The 21,734-nt window shown below is 48.5% G+C and overlaps 1 protein-coding gene across 1 annotated transcript in view; it reads right to left on the bottom strand.

Annotated features, from left to right (window-relative positions):
* The window catches only part of RFTN1 (raftlin, lipid raft linker 1), a 211,872-nt gene that overhangs the window by 114,663 nt on the left and 75,475 nt on the right, over positions 1 to 21,734 (bottom strand). The window contains exon 2 of the mRNA XM_006883404.1: positions 15,043 to 15,229. Coding sequence (XP_006883466.1) covers positions 15,043 to 15,229 — 187 coding nt within the window. The remainder of the gene's footprint in view (positions 1 to 15,042; positions 15,230 to 21,734) is intronic.

Here is a 21,734-nt window from a genome sequence, read left to right on the forward strand (position 1 = left end):
TAATCTCCCACAGGAGGGTGTTATAATCTCCCACACGACGGTGTTATAATCTCCCACAGGAGGGTGTTATAATCTCCCACACGACGGTGTTATAAGGGGCCAGTCCCTGGAGGACACCACGCATGGCAGGGTGGAGGGCCTGTGGTGCAGGGGAACGCCCTCACCAGCCAGGCTGGCATGGTGGCCCTGACAATGGGCTCATGGGGTGACTCAAAAGGAGCCCGACTGTGGGATGAGCACAGGACGGCCAGTGTCCTCTTCTGTGGGACTGGACATGGTGCTATGAAATGGATCTAATGAGACAATAACTAAGAGGTCACCACACAGGTTATTATAAAAGGGTGGCTTAAAACAACAAAAATGGATCCCCTTACAGTGAGAAAGCCCCAATCTTGTAATCCTGGTGTGGGCAGCGCCATGCTGTCTCTGAAGGCTTGAGAAGAGACCGTCTCCTTGCCTCTCCCAGCGTCTCAGGCATTGCCTGGCTGTGGCATCCCAGCTCCCAGCACTGTCTCCTCACAGCATCTCCTTTCCTGCCTCTCAGGACTCCTGCTACACTGTGGATCAAGGAGGGTCCCATCTCATTGTCCTTCATCATCTCTGCAGACGCCCTTGTTTTCCAGATATGGTAACAAGTCACAGGTTCTGGAGGGCCAGGTGTGGAAATATCTTTCCCGAGACCGTTATTCAATGCAATGTGTTGTTGTTATTGTTAAGTGCCATGGAGTCATAGACGACTCATAGTGACCCTATGAACTAAAGACCTGAACAGTTGGATAACTTTCATTGTTTCTCCAAATTCACAGGGTTTCCGGAGGCAAGCTATTTTGAAAGTGGATGCCACTCCTGTTTCCAAGCTTGTTTTAATAAGGGCTGTACAAGCAGAGATGTGGCATCAGGATTGGTGGAAAATCCAGCAACAATCTGTGTTATGCAGATGACATAACCCTGCTTACTGAAACTGAGGAGGACCTGAGGCGCTTGCTGCAGAAGGTCAAGGACTGCAGCCTTCAATACGGGCTGAAGCTCAACATCAATGCAACATAAAGCCCCTAAATCTCATCCGAACCTAGAGCCAGTGGTTCTTCCCTGGGGTGATGCTGTACCTCGGGGGACACTGGACAATGGCTAGAAACATTTTGAACGTCACCTTGGTGAAGGCCACTGACATCTTAAACCACTGCCGAGTTGGAAGTGGCTCTGAGCACACCCTTCAGTAGGTTTCTGAGACTGTAAATCACCCCAGAGGAGACCGCCCAGCTCTCCCCCTCGGAGCAGCTGGGAGATTCGAATCTCCAGAGATACATGGACTCTGTCAGTGCAATTCCTTGTCCTTGTCGGGACAGGCCGCCAGAGGGCCCTACTGGCATGCAGTGGGGAACCTGCTATAATGCCCTGTAACTACAGTAAAGAACCCATAGCAATAATCAGGACGCCCAAAATATAACAGCATCATCTGAAAACCACGGCCCTAACCCTGACCTTCAAAATCCAGTGAAAACAAAACTCAAGAGGGCCAGGCAGATGCTGCTGGGGCTCCTGGCCCCTCAGCTTAGCAATGAGGAGCCCCTGGGCGAGTATCTGCTCTGACTCACTTATTCTCCGGGTGGGAACTCAGGCCAGTCAGGAATGAACGGCAGCTCTCCCGCTGGCACCGTGAACGTCAAGGCTCAGGAGTTCCTGCAAGCACGTAACGGTGCTTGTCCAGGACAGAGCAGGTCTGTGCCAAGAAGAATCCAGGTTGGATGGCTGAGCAGTTTTGGATTTGTTGTTGTTGTTGTGTACCGTCAAATCGGATCCAACTGGTACAGGAGGAGATTGTCCCCCCTTCTCCAGCGGAGCATCTGGTGGATTTGAACAGCGTGCCTCTGGGATTGCAGTGCAGTTTCTTGTCACTAGGCCACCAGAGGTCCCTCCGGGTGAACGGTTAGGAGGTTGAAGACCTCTGGAATTTGAGAGTGGACCTTCCAAGGGGACACTGAGACATGCTTTAAACTGCCACCCCCAACACACCCTGGGAAAGGACTGTCCTCATTTCACTCTGTGTGACACAGGGTCCCCAGAAACCTCGTGAGGAAAGCAGCTGGTGTTATTAGGGTCGCAGCTTCGACTGTGACTCACGGTGACCCTGTCTGTGAACAGCTGACCTGAGCCCTGCTCTGTGCCACCCTCACCATCTCTAATTTGCTGGCGCCCACTGATCCAGTCACTGTCAGTCCATCGTGCCGAGGGTCTTCCTCTCCTCCTCTGAGCCTCCACCTTTACCAGCACAGTGTCCTCAAAGGCCTGGCCCGTTCTGACAGCATGCCCTGCAGGTGAGAGGTGAAGCGTCCCCACCTCCCCTCTTCGGTGTAGCTGACTGCACTGCCTCTGAGACGGCCTCGCTTGTCGTCCATGGGAGACTTACTGCTCCTCCAGCACAACTCACAGGCATCGGTTCTCCTTCAGGCGTCCACAGGGAGCAGTGGAAAGACGTGGCTTGGATCAGGCACAGCTCAGTCCTTAAGCTGAACCACATATGGTGATGGTGGTGGAGCTCAGTGCTAACAAGTTATTTCCTCTCCCCAATCCCGATCTCAATTACGTTAAACCAAGAAAAAGGATTTTTAGAATCTTTGCCTATATTATGTTTTACTTACGTACATATTTTGCAGTGTTTAACAGTATAGTATTAGAAAATGACCTTAATAGGCCCCCCATTCTCTCTCCACATTGTAAATAAACATGTTTTTAATACAAATGAAAGCTCAACTTGGATTCTGTCAGCTTGAAACTTGTGTAGAGAATTCTGATTTTTAGAATGTGAAGGTATTTTGAACTGTGTTGAAAAGTCGTATATTTTTATCAGTGCAATGCTGCTTGTGGACCACCAACTCCTAAATAGAGAAGTTTCCTGCACAGGCATTTTATATGGTTTAAATAAACAATTCTCTCTTAAAAAACAAAACAAAAAAAGAAAGTAGAGGGAAAACAATGCCATAAAGCCGTGGAATCATCACTTTCTATATAACTGTGTAGTGCAGAACCACCATGACCAGGCCAGTCTGCAGCTAGAGGTCATTCTGGGAGTTCCAAGTGGTGCTTCGGTGAGAGTTGAGTTCTCAGACCAGCCTGAGGATCAGGCAGAGACCTCTGGTCGCACAACCTAGTCCTGTGGTCTGGATGAGCTGCCTTGCCCAGAGGATTCTGGAAACCATGAGGGCTGTTCACCAGCTCCAGGGCCTGCGAGCTACAAAACGGCACATTTCTGAGCCAGGAGTCTCAAGACACCACTAAAGCCCAACACCCGTCACACCCTTCCACTCACGTCCACTACGCCACACAGCTAGCAATAACTTCTTCAGCACCGTTTTCCCGGGATGCAAAACCTAGGAGCAGCCCCGTTTTCCTCCTAGGGAAAGGGGGAATAAATGAAGAAAAGGGTCTCTTTCAACTGCAAAATGGTGTACATCTGAAACCTCCACTCCATACATAATATTTTCAGCAAATACTAACAACAAAACCAAGCATCGTGAGGACGCAGTGAGGGTTAATTATAACACTTACGCATCCTGGAACCGAGAGAGGGCCCTTGGAAACAGGTGTTGCATGAATACAACTTCCTAACGTGGCTTTCCAGCTTCGTGGAGCCGTTTCAAGCTCCGGCCTGGGGCCGATGAATGGGCCACAGATGAAACGATACACTTCACTGAATCACATTTATGGCTTTTATCTCTGTAAAATGGCCCATCTTTCAACTATTTTTTTTTTAAAAATTACAGAAAATGGTGAGATAGATTATGGAGATAATCATTATATCAACATCTCGAGTATCTTTGAACCACTGATAATGTCTTTGTATGGGCTTGTGAGCTACTCCTCACCTGTTTCTGCATTCACAGAAAAAAACGTAGAATTCTCTTAGACTTAGTCTTATGCAGGGCCCATCAAGAGTAATGCCCGTTACATTTTCTTTAGCTCAAAAAACACACCTTCACTCTGAGCAATCTACGTTACCGTTGACTGAGAAATGAGAGAAGAGACGGGCAGTTTTCTGTAAGATTTAGGGAAGAAAGTCAGAGCTCTGGAGCCCATTAGGATAAGTGGTAAGGAGTTCACTGGTAACCCGAAGGCATGTGGTTCGAATCCACTAGCTACTCTTTAGGAGACGAATGGACAATCTCCTCTAGTGATTAACTGCCTCTGAAAACCCACTGGAGGGTCAGAGAAAACCCACCAAGGCTGAGTGTCTCCAGCAGCTCTGACCCGCCCTAAGCTCCACGAGCGAGAAACGCACAATCTCCTGCAGCTCGATTTCCAGCTTCTAAAACCCAGTGGAGGGTCAGCTCTGCCGTGGTTCCAACTCGGCAGCCGTGAGCTCGAGGGATTGTCTTGTCTTTCGGTGACTGATTTTATAAACCATACTGTACAGGAATGACTGTAGGAAACAGTATGAATGAAGAATAGTGTGAAACACCATGTCTATGAACTTTGTAAACAAACCAATATAAAATAAAAGATAGATATCTCATGCTATTTAAAGTTACGTGCAGCTCAGTGACCTACTCTGTACGCATGGCCTCCTCACACACTACGTAAAGACTGCCATGTCCACGTCAATTGCGAGTCTCTTTCCAGAGAGTCCGGTTTTCATGGAACGGCCATGCGTGAGTGTGTGCGTGCGTGCGTGTTCCTTTATTTACTGACCTTACGGTACCTGCAGCTGTCCGTAGGCACTGCATGTGAGGAAGCTGTAAGATCCACAGGAAATTTCAAAGAGGCTGAGCGCACGTGTCTGCGTGCCGGGCACCTGCTGGGTGCTCCTGCCTCCCCCAGATATGTGGGGAGTAAGAGGGAAATCACTCGTATCCTAATTCCCTCCCTCAGAGGAGGCCAAAAAACCAAAACAACAGAAAAAAAAAACAAACAATGGACGGAAAGACACAGGCAGTGAAGGACAGGCATGAAAGCAAAGGGAGGACAATGCACAGGGCTCTCCCCCCTGGAGATGGGGGGGGGGCAGAGAATCATGTGCTGGAGGGAAAGGACGGGGTAGTGAGCCAGGTGGCCCATGCAGGGGTGTGGATGGAAGAACAAACCCTCTGTCCCCAGGAGAAAGGGGCTTTCCACCAGCACGTGAGTTTGGGAAGTGCAAACACAATAATTAACGGTGAATCCTGACACATCCACACACCACGAAAGAGTGTCGCTCTGGAATGAGGTGGGAAACAGCGGAATAAATTAAGGGCGTCCTCCTGGTGCAGGACAGCTCTGCTGGGGGGACGCGGCAGCCCACAGAGCTCATCAACTTCTCCAAACACCTCGAGGAAGCTCGGGAGGACCGGGAAGGAAGGGGCAGGCCTCACCAGAAGCCAGTGCAGCTGTGAGCTGAGGATGGAGAGAAACGAGGACCCCACACTAAGCACACACCTCCCTCTGCCCCTCGTCCCCTCTCCACTCCCTGGAGGGGAGTGACTGCAGCTTCTGATTCACACTAGCGTGCATCAGTCACGGCTGGGCCCTGCGTGATTCTTCTTCTCCACGTGCGATTCAAACAATCACACCCCCCAATCTCACACACGGTCCAGGTACCACGACCCCCTGCGTGTCCGCGTAATTATAAAACTTCTTTCCAGAGGCCCTGTAATTCTCCCTACAGCCAAAGTAATTGGTGAAAATTAAACGTAATGAGACACACACGGCCACTTAGAGAGGACACTTCAGACTATAATTTTGAAAAGAATTTTCTTCCTCGTTCCAGCATCATTTTGTAGCTTCCCCGCCTTGCCCTTTTCAAATGCCAAAGCAAATGCGTGCCGTGCAAAAGGCGCTGTGACGCATTTGTCGACCACTTAAGGTCTAAGAAGGAGGTTTTCTTAGAAGGTCATCCTTTGGCTGCTTAAAAAAGAAAAAGTGAACGATACGTTCATGCTTGGGACAAATTACTACTATTTTGGCAATGGAGAAACGCGCCTACACGTTCTCAGTAAGTTCACGGGATTTCTCGAGGTCCGTGGTGTGCAGCTGACGACGGGGGTCCTGGTCAGTAGACACAGAGCGAGGATGACCATCTGTAAGGAAGCCATGGCCCTGCAGTGGGGGCCCTGCCCCACTCAGCTCGGGAGAATCCTCAACAGCTCCCACAGGCACCGGGAGGGAAGAGCAGGGGAGGGACGGGGAGGAGGGGTGAGGATGGGCAGTCCCAGAAACACAAGAACAAGAGACTCTCAGGAGCCGGAGGACAGCATGGCTGAAATGCAAGGTCAGCCCTGCTACAATGAGACACCATCTCACTCTAGTAACAGAGGCAAAGCTGAACAGGGCAGCCAGGAATAGATGCTGGAGAGGATGTGGTGAGAAAGGAACTCTTGTACATTATTGGTGGGATTGTAAAATGGTGCAACCACTCTGGAAGGCAGCTTGGCGCTTCCTCAAAAAGCTGAAATAGAAATTCCCTATGACCCAGCTATTCCACTACTTGGAATACACCCTGAGAACAGGAGAACTAAGGCACAGAGATTTGTACACCAGTGTTCACAGCAGCATTACTCATTATCACAGGAACATGGAAACAGCCCAAATGTCCAACCACTATAGAAAGGACGGAGAAATTATGGTACATTCACACAATGGAATACTACGCAGCACCAGGAACAATGACTCTGTAAATGATTACCTAACTTGAGAGGGACTGGAGAGCATTATGCTGAGTGAACTAACTCAGTCCCACAAGGATAAATATCGTATAAAACCATTACAGTGGAATGAGTACAAGGAACCAGGAAGGGCGAGAGAGGCTGGAAGCAGAGGGATGTGGACGTGCAGGGGGAGGAAGGGATTAATCACCGGGTTGTACAACTTGATGGGTTGGAGGGTGAGGGAAATGGAAAGAATTTGTTCAAATTTGTATTGGAATTTTATAAATAAACTAGCCGGGGGTGGGGGGTGGGGTGGGGGGAAGAGCAGCTCTGAGGCTCCACGGTGAGGGTCCCTGAGGTCACATCGCACATGTCACAGAACAGCCAGAAAGGCGGACTGTTAGTGAAGTGTCATCAACTACGACTCCCAGCGACCATCTGGACAACGGCTCTGAGCCCTGTCCTCACCGGCTCCGAGAGGCCTGAGCCCATGGTCACCACGTCAGTCCATCTCCCTGAGGGTCTTCCTCCCCTGCTCTGAGTCTCCACCCTTCCCAGCAGGATGTCTTTGTCCCAAAAGCTGGCCCCTCCAGACCTCAGGCCCAGCGTGTGTGAGATGCGGTTTATCATTCTTGTCTCTAAGGAGCACGTTGGTTGTACTCTGTGCAAGATGGGCTTGTCTGGTCTCCCGGCAGCTCATGGAACGCTCAGCGCTCTTCAAAGGGGGTTGTTCTGGTGTCTGCTGAGGTGGAACCACCTCCTAGCTGGCCCCCCAGAGCTACTCAGAGGCCGTGAACCTCACACAAGGAGCGTGTCCATCTCTCTCCCAAGAAGCAGCTGGTGGACGAGAACTGCCAGCCTCTGGGTTGGCAGGCCAACTCCTCACTCTTCACCAGAGCTCCCTAAGGTGGACTATTGTTGTTGTTGATGGCCTTCAAGTCGAGTACGACTCACAGTGACCCTGTGAACAAAAGGCCTGAAGCCCCTCTACAACTATCGACATTTATCAAACTTCATAGTTTCCGGAGGCAGGTTGTTTAAGGAAGTGGACGTCACTCTAAGGTTACACAATGATGTCTATTATCTTAGAAAACAGAGTCAGCATTTAAAAAGGGCAAAATCCTGACATAAAATGCAGGACTTCTGGCTTTTCTTGGGAAGATTGCCCCCTCTGAGGGCACCTGGCAGCAACGGGCAGGAGCTGGGCTTATCCACTTCCGTGCACCCACTCGCCCAGCCTGGGCCCCGGGGCCATCTGTTTGCAAGCCGCATCTCAGATTAAAGATTAGACATTTTCAGAATTTCAGATTCTAGGTTGCAAAAAGGGAACAAGTGGCCACGGCAGAGCCCTTTCTGGTGTTTCTTTACTGGAAATGAAACAGCAGGAAGCCACAGAGAACGGTCTCTTCTATATCACTTCACAGAAGAGCTGCCACGTTCCACAGTCGACCATGCTGGGAGTGGGTGGGAGTGCGGCTTGAGATAGGACCTGGGAGGAAGCACTTCTAGACTCTAAGCATATGGTCAATTTGGAGAAAAACCAGCAACTCAATTTGCATAGTTCTTAACAACGCAGTGCGGCTCTTCTGAGAACGTGGCATGGATGGGTGGTATCCAAGGCCACAATCTCAGGGCCACGGCTAAGCCAACACGCACAGAAGTGGACACGGCCACTGGGGCTGACCCCGGGGTCCCACTCACAGCACTGCAGAACCTTATCCCAGCCCTGACGCAATGGTCCCTTAAACTCCCAACTGTCTGATGACCACCTCCTGACGGGTGTCCGGCCAGCAGATGCCTCAGACACGTGGCAGCTGTGGGGAGCCTGACTAGTCCAAGGTCAATCCGTGCTCCTCCCCTGTGCTCCTGCCAGCTCTGTGGGTCCATTCCAGGCCCCCAGTGGCTGCCCTGGCTTCTCCTGTGTGTCCCTGCCCCACTCCCCCATCCCATTAACAGTACCCCAGGGGGACCTTTCCCTAACAGCCACCTGCTGTGGCTCCTGCCCTCAGGGTCTGCTTATGGGGAGCCCCACCCAACCCGTGTCCCAGCCCCCTGCCCTCCAAGTTCCAGCTCGGCCTCCCCTCGCTGGGGGAAGCACTCTTTGTACAGGCCCTGTCCAGAGCTGCATGAGGCTGGAGCCACGCCTCAGTTACGGCCTCTTCACCCAGGAGTTATGCTTTCTTGAGATATGAATGTTCTCTGAGCCCCTGCTGCACCGAGAAGAAAGTTAGCCAAAAGGGAGGGACGTCTACAGCTTACAACAGTCCTATCGTAAAAACAACCGAAGAGAGACCAATGCCCTGGAATTGGGGTATCGGAGAAGAGCACGGAATATCCCAGGACTGTCCAGAGAACAGACATGTCTCACAGAAGGTGCAGCCAACGTGCTCCTTGGAGGCAGAGATGATAAAGCTTCATCTCACATACCTGGGGCATGTTACCAGGAGAGCTTATTCCTTGCAGAGGGACATCGTGCTTGGGAAGGTGGACGGTCAGCAAAGGAGAGGAAGATGCTTAACCAAGTGGACTGACACAGTGACCGCAACAATGGGCCCAAGCATGTCAGAGGCTGTGAGGCTGGTACAGGACAGAGTTCAGACCGTAGTTCAGAGGGTCACTATGGGTCATACATGACCCAATAGCACCTAACAACAACATCCCCCTGACCCCGAAGGCTGTGTCAGAGCCCTTCACCCCAGGTTTAACCTTACAAAGCTTAGACAAGTTTGTTATTGTTGATTGCCTTCAAGTCGAGCACAACTCATAATAACCCTATGAACAAAAGGCCTGAAGCCCCTCTACAACTATCAACACTTATCAAAGTTCATAGAGTTTCCAGAGGCATGTTATTTAGGAAGTGGCTGCCACTCCTGCTTCCAGACCTGTCAGAATATTATTGTTGTCATGTGCCTGCGATGTATAGCGACCTGAACAAACCTGTACAGCAGCTCTGAACCTTCCCTGTCCTGAGTCAGTCTCATTAATTCTGAAGCCCAAACCCCCACTGCCACAGTCCATCTCATCCAGGGTCTCTCTCTCCTGCACTGTCCATCCACCCTTCTGAGGATGATGTCTTTCTCCAAGGACCGATCTCTCCTGGCCACATGCCCAAAGTAAGAGAGATGAAGCTTCAAAATCCTAGCCTCCAAGGACAGACTTGTTTTCACTCTCTCCAAGACAGACCTATTGTTTTCTTGGCAGTCCATGGTATGTTCAAGACCCTTCTCCAGCACCACAACTCCAAGGCACCTATTCTTCTGTCATCCTTAGTCATTGCCCAGCTCTCTGAAGCATAACAAGTAATTAAGAAGACCATGGCCTGGATTAGGTGTTCCATTGTACCCACACTTACATCATTACTCTTCAGCACTCTGGAGAGGTCCGTGACAGCAGATTTTCCCAATGCAATTTGACTTTTGATTTCCTGACTGCTGGTGTTAAAAGTGTTGATTGTGGAGCCAAGCAAGCTGTAATTGTTTACAACCTCAATCTCTTCACCATCTATCATGATGTTACCAATTGGCCCAGTGGTGAGAATCTTTGTCTTCTTGATGTTGAGCTTCAATCTCCATATTGAAGACTACAGTCCTTGACCTTTTGCAGCCAATGCTTCAGGTCCTCCTCAGTTAGACAGGATTAGGTCTTACACAGTGGCCAAAGGTACAGGACACATGTAGACAGCTCACAGGTGTCCCGATTCCCTGCCTATGTCAGGCAGTGAGTACTCTAAGAGTTCAGGACTCTAACCCTTAATGACAAAGAACATAAAATTGACCACTTGACGTAGCTCTGTGCGTGGACGGTAACATCTCAGCAGATGCCCAGTAGAACAGGCCAAGCCTGCATTTATGCTCCTCCAACTATCAAATGACCTAGAATTAAGTCTGCATTCAGGAAACCTCAGAACTGACACTTTAACAGCCAGCTTCTCTCATCCCATCAGTTTTCTGAGATCTTTGGCAGTTCCCTCCAAGGAAAACCACCTGGAGGAAAAGAATTGAAAGACAACCAAGCTCCACGTAGAATCCAAAGTGACGGCAGCAAACCGCCCACCTTCCAGAGCAAGAGTGCAGGGCTGAAGCACAAACCCGTCCCACCCGGTGCTGCCAAACGGCCTCATTCCTGAGGAGCTGTCCAGGTAACTGGCACGGACTCATCTCAATCCACAGAGAACCAAAACCAACTTTAAGTCAGATTTGTGGTTCAGCCTGATGTCTCAAAGTGAAATGTCAGTTACGAAAGTTTTCAAAAGACAAGACCAATCATCCTTGGTAGATTTAAGGGGAAAATTTTCAAAATGGCTGGGGGGAGGGGTGCGTCTCGGAGGAACGTTCCTGCAGTGAGCTTTCTAAAGGACTTATTTATAAATCACTCGGTGAGACTGTCAAAGAGCTCACACTCCATGGCTTAGTTATCTTACACACACACTCTATTGAATATACCGTGGAAAATGAAGAGGTTTGTCCTGGAGAGGGTTAAACCAGGCGGCTCCTTGGAGGCAAGGATTCTGAAGTTCCGTCTGATATACTCTGGCCATGTTGCAAGGACGGACCAGCCCTTGGAGAGGGACGTCATGCTTGGGAGGGTGGAGCGACAGTGCAGGAGAGGAAGACCCTCGGTGAGATGGAGTGACTCAGTGACTGGGGTAATGGAGGTAGGTGTGTCGGAACAGTGAGATTGGCACAGTATAGAGCAGGGTTTAGGGCTGTTGTCCATAGGGTTGTTATGAGTCACAGGCGATTCGATGGCACATAACAACTATATAGATAGAGATAGAGATAGAGATAGAGATAGAGATAGAGATAGAGATAGAGATAGAGATAGAGATAGATAAAAATAGATATAGATGATAGAGATATAGAGAGATATAGATGATATAGATATCAATATCTATATCGATGATATAGATATAGAGATAGAGATATATATAGATATAGATATATATGCATATATATACATATAGATACATATATGTATACATATACACACAAACACATACATATACATAAATATATGTGTATATAGTGGGAGACAGACGGGCAGTCTCCTTTCATGCTAATTACAGCCTCTGAAAACCCGCTGGAGGGTCAGCTATGGGTCAGTGCCTTTGGCGGTACACAACAACAACACACGTATTTGGTAGGGCTTTCTGTAATACAAACACCACGAGCAGACGGCGTTAGCACACACACATTTACACTCTCACAGTTAAGAGACTTCTGAGGTGGCATCAACTGGACCACAACTCACAGCAGCCTTGTGAGCGCAGGTCTGAACCTGCCCTGTGCCGTCCGCGCCACCTCTGGTGTGTCCAGCCCGTGGGGACGGTCACCGTGTCAGCCCACCTCGGGGAGGGCCTTCCTCTTTTTCGCTGACCCTCCACTCTCCCAGCAGGATGTCTTTTTCCAGGCCTGGGCCTGACGGACCACACGCACCCCCGTCTGTGAGACAGAGCTTCACCATCCTGGCCTCGAACAAGCGCTCTAGCTGGACTTCTCCCCAAACAGCCCTGTCTGCCCTTTCGGCCATCCACAGAACATACATCACTCTTCTCCAACGCCACACCTCAGAACCAACCCATAACTGACCCTCCACAGAGTTTTCAGAGGCTGTAAATCACAAGGGAGGAGACTGCCCAACTTTCTTCCACCAGAGCAAACAGTGGATTTGAACCTCTCCCCTTTGGGTTGGCAGCTCAGCTCCATACCCCTGGGCCACCAGAGATTCCTTCTTCAGAGCCTAGCAGTCTTATCCAGGGCGCTGGCTCTGGGGAAAATCTAATTAAACCAACTGAGTCAAGGCCATGACCTGAACAAGGGGGAGGCATCCCACCCTAATGTCCTCACAGCTGATGGCACCACTGGGCTGAGGAAATCATTATGTCACTGCTGACCGCATCACCCCGTGCCAGACCCCTGAGAGGCAGGGCCCCGCTGAGGCCTAGTTCAAGAGGGACATAATGCAGCCTACCAGATTCCATCAGGAGTACATCACGATGAAACTAGAACTCTGCTCTCCCCTTGCACGTTACTACTATGTTTACTCAAAAGAAAGGTGGCTCACATTACAATCTCTGCTTCCACCCAAGAAACATTTCCTTTTCCTTGTTCTAAATTCCCCCGGTCTTGTTTCCTCAGTTAGACTGCAGGCTCGTGGACATCGGGGTCCACGCACGATCACCACGCCCACCTGCCTCCTTCGGCAGCAGCAGACCTGCTGGCCCAGGACCTTCCACGAGGTACAAGCTCCAGGAGTGTTGGCAAGTGAACAAATGCACGGAGGAATCAATGAATGAGGGAGCGCAGGCTTGTCAGCTCTGGTTCCTTCTCCTGGCCTTGCTGCAGACGCCCACGGACGGTTATCTGCTGTATAAACTTTGTATTTAGCTCTCAAACACATTACGTTTGGCAGCCGAGAGTCAAGCCTTCCTTCCACAGGGGCGCTGGCTAATGAACTTCCTCTGGACTGATAAGGAATCTGGACAGTTTATCTAAGGTGACATCTCTCTCAATGCAGTCTACTTGGAAAACACCAGAAACGGACTTCCTCTTTGAGAGCTAAATAGTTCGCTTAATGGCACCCATAGCTGTCAGAACACTGGCAGACGTTGTGAGAAAGATCATTTTAACTGCCTTTATTAAAAATAGATCAGATAAGCCTTCCTTGGGTTTGTTTTTAGAACCTGAACTCCCCGCCGAGCAGGAAAATGTCACGCAGGGCCCTTTGCTGTTTTGTTTTAATACTGTCAGGTCTCTTCTTCAAGAAGGAAAAGCCTATGGTGACCACACTGGTCAGAAGAGAATATACTGGACTCTACAACTGCACTTGATAATGACCTCGTTTCCCATCCCACTCGCCACTCTTCCCACTGCGGATGGAAGGGAGGGTGGTTCTCTTATTTGTTTCTACTTTATTCTAAATGGTACCAAGCATTTACTTCCTTTCAAAAACAAAACAAAAAATCAATTACAATTCCCCAGCCTGAAAGCTGCCCGAGGAATTTCATTCCCTGAAATTCTTATTAAGAAGCTGGAGTGGTCACTAAAGTCATTGGGCAGCTGGCCGACTCCAGACAAGATGGGACTGGAGCCCAGGAGGTGGCCGTCGCCCTATTCTGGAAAACCCTCTGAAGAGGGGACGTCACCTCACATCAGGGTCTCCTGTGAAGAAGTTGCTCTACAGTCTCAAAGGCGTTAGCTCAGTGGTTCGAAGGTTCAAAGCCAGCAGTTGTTCTGAAGGAGGAGGGGAATCTGTTCCCACGTCGATTTACTGGCTCTAAAAAGCCACTGGGGGGTCAGCTAGGAGTCAGTTCTGACTCGATGGCTTACACACACACACACACACACACACACACACACACACACACAGCTGGACTCCAAGGCATTCCTCCTGAAGCCTTGAAGGAACATGGTGACCACGTGGCTAACTCAAAGGCTCCCACCACTGGCAGCTCTAATCTGTCAGCGGTTCCCAGGGAGAAGGACAGACAGTCTCCCCAGTGCAATTCACGGCCTCAGGAGCCCACTGGAGGGTCAGCTATGCCCTGGGATGTGCCAACGGCCTTGAGCTGAAGTGAATCTTGCCGGCAGAGTGTCACATCTTTCTCTGAGGGGCAGCCGGTGGGTGTGGAGCGTTGGTCTTTATTTACCTCTGTGCCACCAGGGAGCCTGAAGATACCAGACAGCAGTCGGGGGGAATCAGGGTGCTCTCCAGATTAACAGCGGTCTGCTCGGCCTGGCTACGTCACAGGGCACCCTGGTGGACAGTCCGGAGGGAGCTGTGCTGCCCACCCAGAGGCAGGGCCTCTCTGGAAGTTCAAACCCACCGGCTGCTTCCTGGGAGAAAGATGGACAATCTCCCCCCACCGCGTGCCTGGAAGCACACTCCCTGGAGGGTCGGCTGGGAGTTGTTCTGACAACGGGTTTGCACTTGAGCCTCATCATACAAAAGAACCTTTTCAGAGAAGACATTTTTCTGTCTGGGTTTTTAAAAAATTAAAGGTGAGAAAGGTCATAAAATGGGCTGCACTACATGTGTGGGGAGCCCTGATGGACTAGCGGGTGAGGAGCTGCACTGTCAACCCAGAGGCAGGCAGTTCAAATCCACCAGCTGCTCTGTGGGAGAAAGACAGGTAATCTCCCCCCAGTGCAATTTACAGCCTCTGAAAACACACTGGAGTGACAGCTTTGGGTCAGTTCTCAAGCATGTCTCTGTCTGTCATCTCTCTCTCTCTCTCTATCTCTATCTCCAGTCAGGTGGGCATTTGGTTTTCCTCCCAAGACATCAAGCAATTCCTCTCGGGCTGTCCAACTCCATTTATTATCGGGAAAAGGGCAGTAGTGCTGGGAAGGCCGTGTGAATCCCAGCGAGTCACTTGACACTAGCCACCGCCTGGTGCTGACCACCCAGCACAGGGATGTCTTACCTCTCGGTCTTCCTGACCAGGATGGCCCTGAAGATGTGCTCCAGGGGTGTCCTCCCCCATTCCTGGGTGGGCTGCACGAAGGGGTGCAGGGTGGCCAGCGAGAAGCCCTGCTGGTAGAGCTCCTGGAGCTGGGTGGGCAGGTCCCGCAGGGAGGCCAGCCTCACGGCCGAGGACCGGGGCAGCTCCGCTGGAAAGAGAGGAGAGGGAATGTCAGCAGAGGCCGCAGAGATGTCCACCCCGCCCCATGGAGGCCAGCTTCACAGCAGAAGACCAGGGCAGCTCCGCTGGAGAGAGAGGAGAAAGTTAGCAGAGGCCACAGAGATGTCCACCCTGCCCCATGGAGGTCAGCCTCACGGTCAAGGACCAAGGCAGCTCCACTGGGGAGGGGAGAGGTCAACAGAGGCCTCAGAGATGTCCACCCCACCCCATGGAGGCCAGCCTCATGGAGGACCTGGGCAGCACCACTGGGGAGAGGAGAGGGTCAACAGAGGCCTCAGAGATGTCCACCCCACCCCATGGAGGCCAGCCTCATGGCCGAGGACCAGGGCAGCACCATTGGGGAGTGGAGAGGGTCAGCAGAGGCTGCATAGACATCCACTCCACCCCAGGGAGGCCAGCCTCATGGCCGAGGACCTGGGCAGCACCACTGGGGAGAGGAGAGAGGGGTGAGAGGGTCAACAGAGGCCCCAAAGATGTCCACCCCACCCAATGGAGGCCAGCCTCATGGCTGAGGACCTGGGCAGCACCACTGGGGAGAGGAGAGGGTCAACAGAGGCCTCAGAGATGTCCACCCTGCCCCAGGGAGGCCAGCCTCATGGCCGAGGACCTGGGCAGCACCACTTGGTAGAAGATCAGCAGAGGTCACAGTCCCCACCTCACCCCCGAAAGGCCAGCCTCAAGTCCTAGGACAAGGTCAGCTCAACTATGGGAAGGAGGTAAAGGGTCACCAGTGGCCACAGCCCCCACACTACCCCAGAGAGGCCAGCCTCCGGCTGAGGATTGGAGAACTCTCCCGGGAAGATGGTCGGCCGAGGCCATGCATGGCCCCACCACACCCTGGCCAATTCTGAGCTCCACGACCACCAGCTGCACCCTCCTTTCACCCCAAGCAAAAACTTGAGCTTGTTCCCGTCAACTAGTGACTTCAAACCATAACTGGACCGGTCACAGTCCTACACATCAAAGGCGTGGATCACTGGTTCAAAGGTGGAGAGTTTCCCAGAGACCACACGGGAAAAGCCATTTCCACAGAAACTACAGGCCTGGTGGGGAGGGGCCTATCACAGGAAGGGGCCAGTCTTGTAAAAGGCATCAATCACGTCGAGGGTCAGTAGAGAGGAAGACCCTCAACAAGGTGGACTGACACGGTGACTGTCACAGTGGGCTTAGGCAGGTCAGAGACGGTGGGGACGGCACAGGACAGGGCAGGGCTCAGATGTGCTGTTCACAGGGTCACTCTGAGTCAGTCAACAGCACAGAATCAAAGAACATAAAGAGGAGAGGAAGGAGGGAAGGAAGAGAGGGAGGAAAAGGATCGAGAAAACTACAGTCAAATAGAAAATTTCAGATGGCCAAAAGCCCCAGTACACCCAAAGACAAAAGGCAAACCAGGGCAAAAATGTCCATGACACTAAAGAAACAGGAATGATTTCCTTAACTAACAAAAGAAAGCACGAGATCAAAAGGACGAATGAGAAAACTGCATGATCAGGCAATGGGCTTTAAAACCACTCAGGAGCAACGATTTTAAAAAATACTGTATGACTTGGGAAAGACTTGAGAGCATTATGTTGAGCGAACTCAGTCTCATAAGGACAAACACTGCCTAATACCATTATTGCAAAGAAGAGTAACTAGTAAAACGTGTATGAGGTCCAAAGGGGTACAGAGGTGTGAGCAGAGGGGTGGGGATGGGTAGGGATGAAGTTACAAAGTTGCACAATTTGGTGGGTGGAGCATGGGGTAGAGGAAATGGGAAAGATCAGGGGGGGATCTGAAAAGACAAGGTAACAATAGGCATAGTCCAAAGGTGATTAATTTTATAAAACATATTGTATGGGAATGATTGTATGAAACAAAACATGAATGAGGAATAGTGTGAAATACTATCTATATTAACTTTGTAAGCAAATCAATAAAAATAAAATTAAAAGACACATGTAATAAAGCTTATTCATATTTGAAAAAATACTCAAGTTCACTCACTATTAAAACTATGCATATTAAGCAGTAAGTATTTTTCAGTTCTCAAATTATTTTATAATTTGGAGGTTAAATTGACTTCTTTTTTAGGACAGATAAGGTTCAAAAGTGAAGAGGTGTGGTTTATCCTGAGACATGCCCAGCCCCACCTGCTGTCCAGCTTCCTTCCCTACGTGTCATCAATCACCAGCATTCAGTTTTTGTAGCTGTATTAACAATTAACAATCTCCAAACTCAGACACAAGCCAGTCGGTCTATGGTAAATGCCCTTCCTAGAACAACCTTATACAGCTGCATTTTTTAACAGCATGTCTTTCTTGGAGGCTTTTCCACAGAAGTACACAGAAACCATTCTCATTTTAATCTTCAAACAGATGGATACGATCTCACTGTGTGATGTACCACAGATTATTCAAGGTTTTGCATTTATGATTACTGTTCTAAGAAGAAATACGGCTTCTTCGTGACTCCACATGTGTGCACATGTAGTGTATCTACTAAAGAAATTTCCCGTGTGGAGTTGTGGGATCAAAAATACGTGTGTCTGTAATTTTTTTCAAGGATTGTCAGACTTCCTCCATGGAGGTGGTGCAGATTCACCTTCCTCAGGGATTGGACAGGGGGTCACTAAGAGTCATACTTGACTCAATGGCACCTAACAATAACAACGACAACATAGTGAAAACACTCTGCTCTCAAACTGTTTTATCCTGATGAATCTCATTGTTGTTTCGTGCCATCCCGTCGAAAGCAGCTCCTAGCTGACTCTCCAAAGAGTTCTCAGAAGCAGTTAATCACACAGGAGGAGATTGCCTTTCTCTCTCAAAGCAGCTGGATTTGAACCACATACTTCTGGGTTAGCAGTGTAACTTCTTATCCCTAGGCCACCAGAGCTCTTCAGTTAAATGCATTATTGTTGTTAAGTGCCATCAAGTTGCAGGCAACTCATAGCGACCCTATGAACATAAGACCTGAACACTTTCATCCTTTCTCCAGGTTCATATGGTTTCTGGAGGCAAGCTACTTTGGAAGTGGATGCCACTCCTGCTTCCAAGCTTGTTTGAATCGGGGAGCTCCACCAAACACTGTCCACCATGGGTGACCATTAACTGTATAGCACTCGTCTGTCCATTTGCTGTACAGTTAAACTCAGCTGAGAAAAGAATTGTCTCTGTGAGGTTGTAATATAAATTTCTTGTATAATAAAGTTCCTATTTTCTCTTATTGAACATTGTTTAAATGCTGTTGTATGTCCTTGGCTGTGAAAGGGCCATATGCTCGGGCTGTTTCTCTTGCAGATCATCTACCTCTTTTCTTTTTATATCAGGAAATCCAGCTCTTACTCGTGATGCCTCTTGCAAATATCTCTGTTCAATTTGCTGCTGTCCTTTGGCTCTGCATATATAATGGGACTTTAGGGATGAAATATTTGTTTATGAAGTTGGAGTTTTATATCATGGTACAAAGGCCTGAGATTATAAAACAATTCTCCTGTTATTTCTTGTAATACATATTTCATCTTTTTTTATATAAACCCTTGATCCATTTGGAATTTGTCAGGTATAAAATATGTTATATGAATTCAACACCCTCCCCCAAACTGATCCATTTTTCATTGATTTGAGGTACCCTCTGCACAATATATTAAACTCCTGAATATATTTGAGTTTAAAATTGTGGGCCATTTGTCTGTTTGTGTACCAGCACAACTATATTATTTTCATCCCCTATCTTATTTTAGTGTCTTATTAGGCTATTTCAAGAATCTTCCTATATTCCTGTTTAGTTTTAAAATTCTTCTCTCTATTCTTGTTCATTTTTCCAAATGGTTTTTAAAAATCAGTTTTTCCACCCTTTTTTTTTAAATTGTGTGGACGTGTACTTGACTGTGTTCAAGTTACACCTTTACTGAAAGAAGGGAACACTTCATAGTGCTCCAGACTCCTCTCCAAGAGGAATCTTAGGAAGCTAAGACTCTCCCAAGAGGCCAGGGAAGCTTTATCAAGCGAAATCCTTGGTGGTGCATATTTGTATTGTTAGAACAACAGGAGTTTTGTTTGTACTTTTATGAGACCACTGTTGTGAGGAGGGAAGACACTTGGTAACAGAAACATTTTTTTTAATTTATTATTAATTTCAGTAAAAATTTACAGAGACTTTGGACTTCCATTCATTCATTGTTGCACTTTTCTCCCTTCCCAATCCTCCCTCCTAGTACACTACCCTCTTGGAAAAGTAAAAGAAAAATTCTTTCATTGTTTTACAATCCCTCCCCCAGATCCACTCCACCATGTAGCCTTCACTCTAGACTCCCATCATGACAAAAATACCTAATCACATATCCCTTTTAAACAGTTTTCTCCCTCATCTGTTTCAATGCAGTATACATTAACTGAATCCATCTTTCTCATAGTCTCTCCCCAACCCCAACGTCAGTTCTGTTTTACAACAGTGGCACCATGCACTATTTGTCCTTTTGTGACTGAGATACTTCACTCAGCATAATGTCCTCCAGGGTCACCCATTTTGAATAATATTTCATGAGTTCCTTGTTTTTCAATGCAGCATAGTATTCCATTGTGTGAATATACCACAGCTTCTCTATCCATTTGTTTATTGATGGGCACTTAGGTTGTTTCCAACTCCTTGCTATTGAACAAAGCCACAATAAACATGGGTGTGCATATATCTGTTTGGATGTCTGTTATGGTCTCTTTGGGGTATATTCCCAGTAGTGGAAATGCCGGGTCAAATGGTATCTCTATTTGTTAACTTTTTGAGAAAGCGCCATACTGCCTTCCACAGTGGTTGCACCATTTTACACTCCCACCAACAGTGAATAAGGGTTCCAGAGAAACATTATCTTGAGGGAAAAGTGGTGCCCGCCTTCTGATCTAAAATGCCCAAGCTCCTTGCTCAGTTCCCCAGTGCCAGGACTTCTCCTATGTCCAGACTCTCAAATGCTTCTGAAGAGATACAGACAAAGATATTGACTATAGAATTATCCACATGATCAAACCCTCCAACCATGTGGCACCATGTCTGGAGGACTAAACACCAGGCTTCCCAGTGATGGAATCTTAGGAACTATTAAGATGAAAGTAAAATATGCGGCATGGTGGCATACAAAAATGCCGAAGGCAGATTAACCACTATGGTCGAGGCAATTCCAATGCATAGTGACCCTCAAGGACAGAGCAGAAGGACCATGTAAGAGTTCCAAGGCTGATTCACCCCTGGGGCAGACAGTCCATCTTTTCCCCAGTAGGTTTAAGTACTAAGCTCTGGGCCAGCAGCTTAGTGATTCAATCAATGCACCACCACGGAGGCATGGATCTGACTCACAGCCAATCTCACAAGTGAGCTGAGACCCTCCCCACAGTGTTCCCAAGACTATGAATCCATCTCTATCTCACACAGAGCAGTGGGTGGGCTCGAACCACTGGCCTTCTGCTAAGCAGCCCAATAGTCCGCTGTATTACCCGGGAACCTTTAAGATAGATTGTTGTTGTTGTTGATTGTCTTTTGAGTCGAGCACAACTCATAGCAACCCTATGAAAAGGCCTAAAGCGGCCTAAAGCCCCTCTACAACTATCGACATTTATCAAAGTCCATAGAGTTAACGGAGGCAAGTTATTTAGGGAGTGGATGCCACTCCTACATCCAATAAAAATAAAATAGATTATGAAGTTAAAAATCCAGCCACCTCACAGAGTTTTTATATGATCATTCTTGTGTTAAAAAAGCAAAAGAAAATTATAAGGATGGAAAACAAGAATTAAGAAAGAAATACTTTCTCTTCATGGGGGGAATCCTTCAGAATGCCAATGCTGGAGACAGAAATGGAGTGAAAACAGAGCACAGTACTTTAAAGTACAAAAAAAGTATTTTATTTTATATTTCCTGTACTATTCTCATCAATAAGGCTATTGGACTGGGGGGGGTTTGAAAAATGTTTTCACTTTATTCTCTCTATGTAAATCCAGAATTATACAGATTTTTGGTGTATTTTTAAAATAATATATTACTTAAAACAATAGATCTGAAAGTAAAATCTAGGCACACATAAACAATTTCATGCAACATCAGACTATGTAGCTCTCATTTCCATAAACTGTGTAAGAATTTACAGGAAACAAAAAAAATCTATAGTGATGATTCATTCCAAAGCAAGTGTCCAGTGTCCCAGAGGACACTCCATTAATAACAGTGACAAATGCCAGGCAGGTCAGGAAAGCAAGAAAACCAGTCATCTCTCTCTTCAAGAGTCTGCTCAGGACACGGTGCTGGAGGCAAGCTCTAACACTGGGGTGGTGGGGAGAGCCCCTCCAACCGCCCCATGTGTGGGAGCTGTCCAGGACCTGAACGTTAAAGCAGGGATCCTCAAGAGTGTGGCCCGAGGTCCAGGATCAAAGGCATCACCTGGGTTCCTGTGAGAAGCACAGACTCCAGACCCCATCCCAGATTTGCTGGGAGAAGGCCCGAGATCC

This window comes from Elephantulus edwardii, unplaced genomic scaffold (genome assembly GCF_000299155.1).
Source record: "Elephantulus edwardii isolate Elephantulus edwardi_28Jun2011 unplaced genomic scaffold, EleEdw1.0 scaffold00027, whole genome shotgun sequence".
Lineage (NCBI taxonomy): Eukaryota > Metazoa > Chordata > Mammalia > Macroscelidea > Macroscelididae > Elephantulus > Elephantulus edwardii.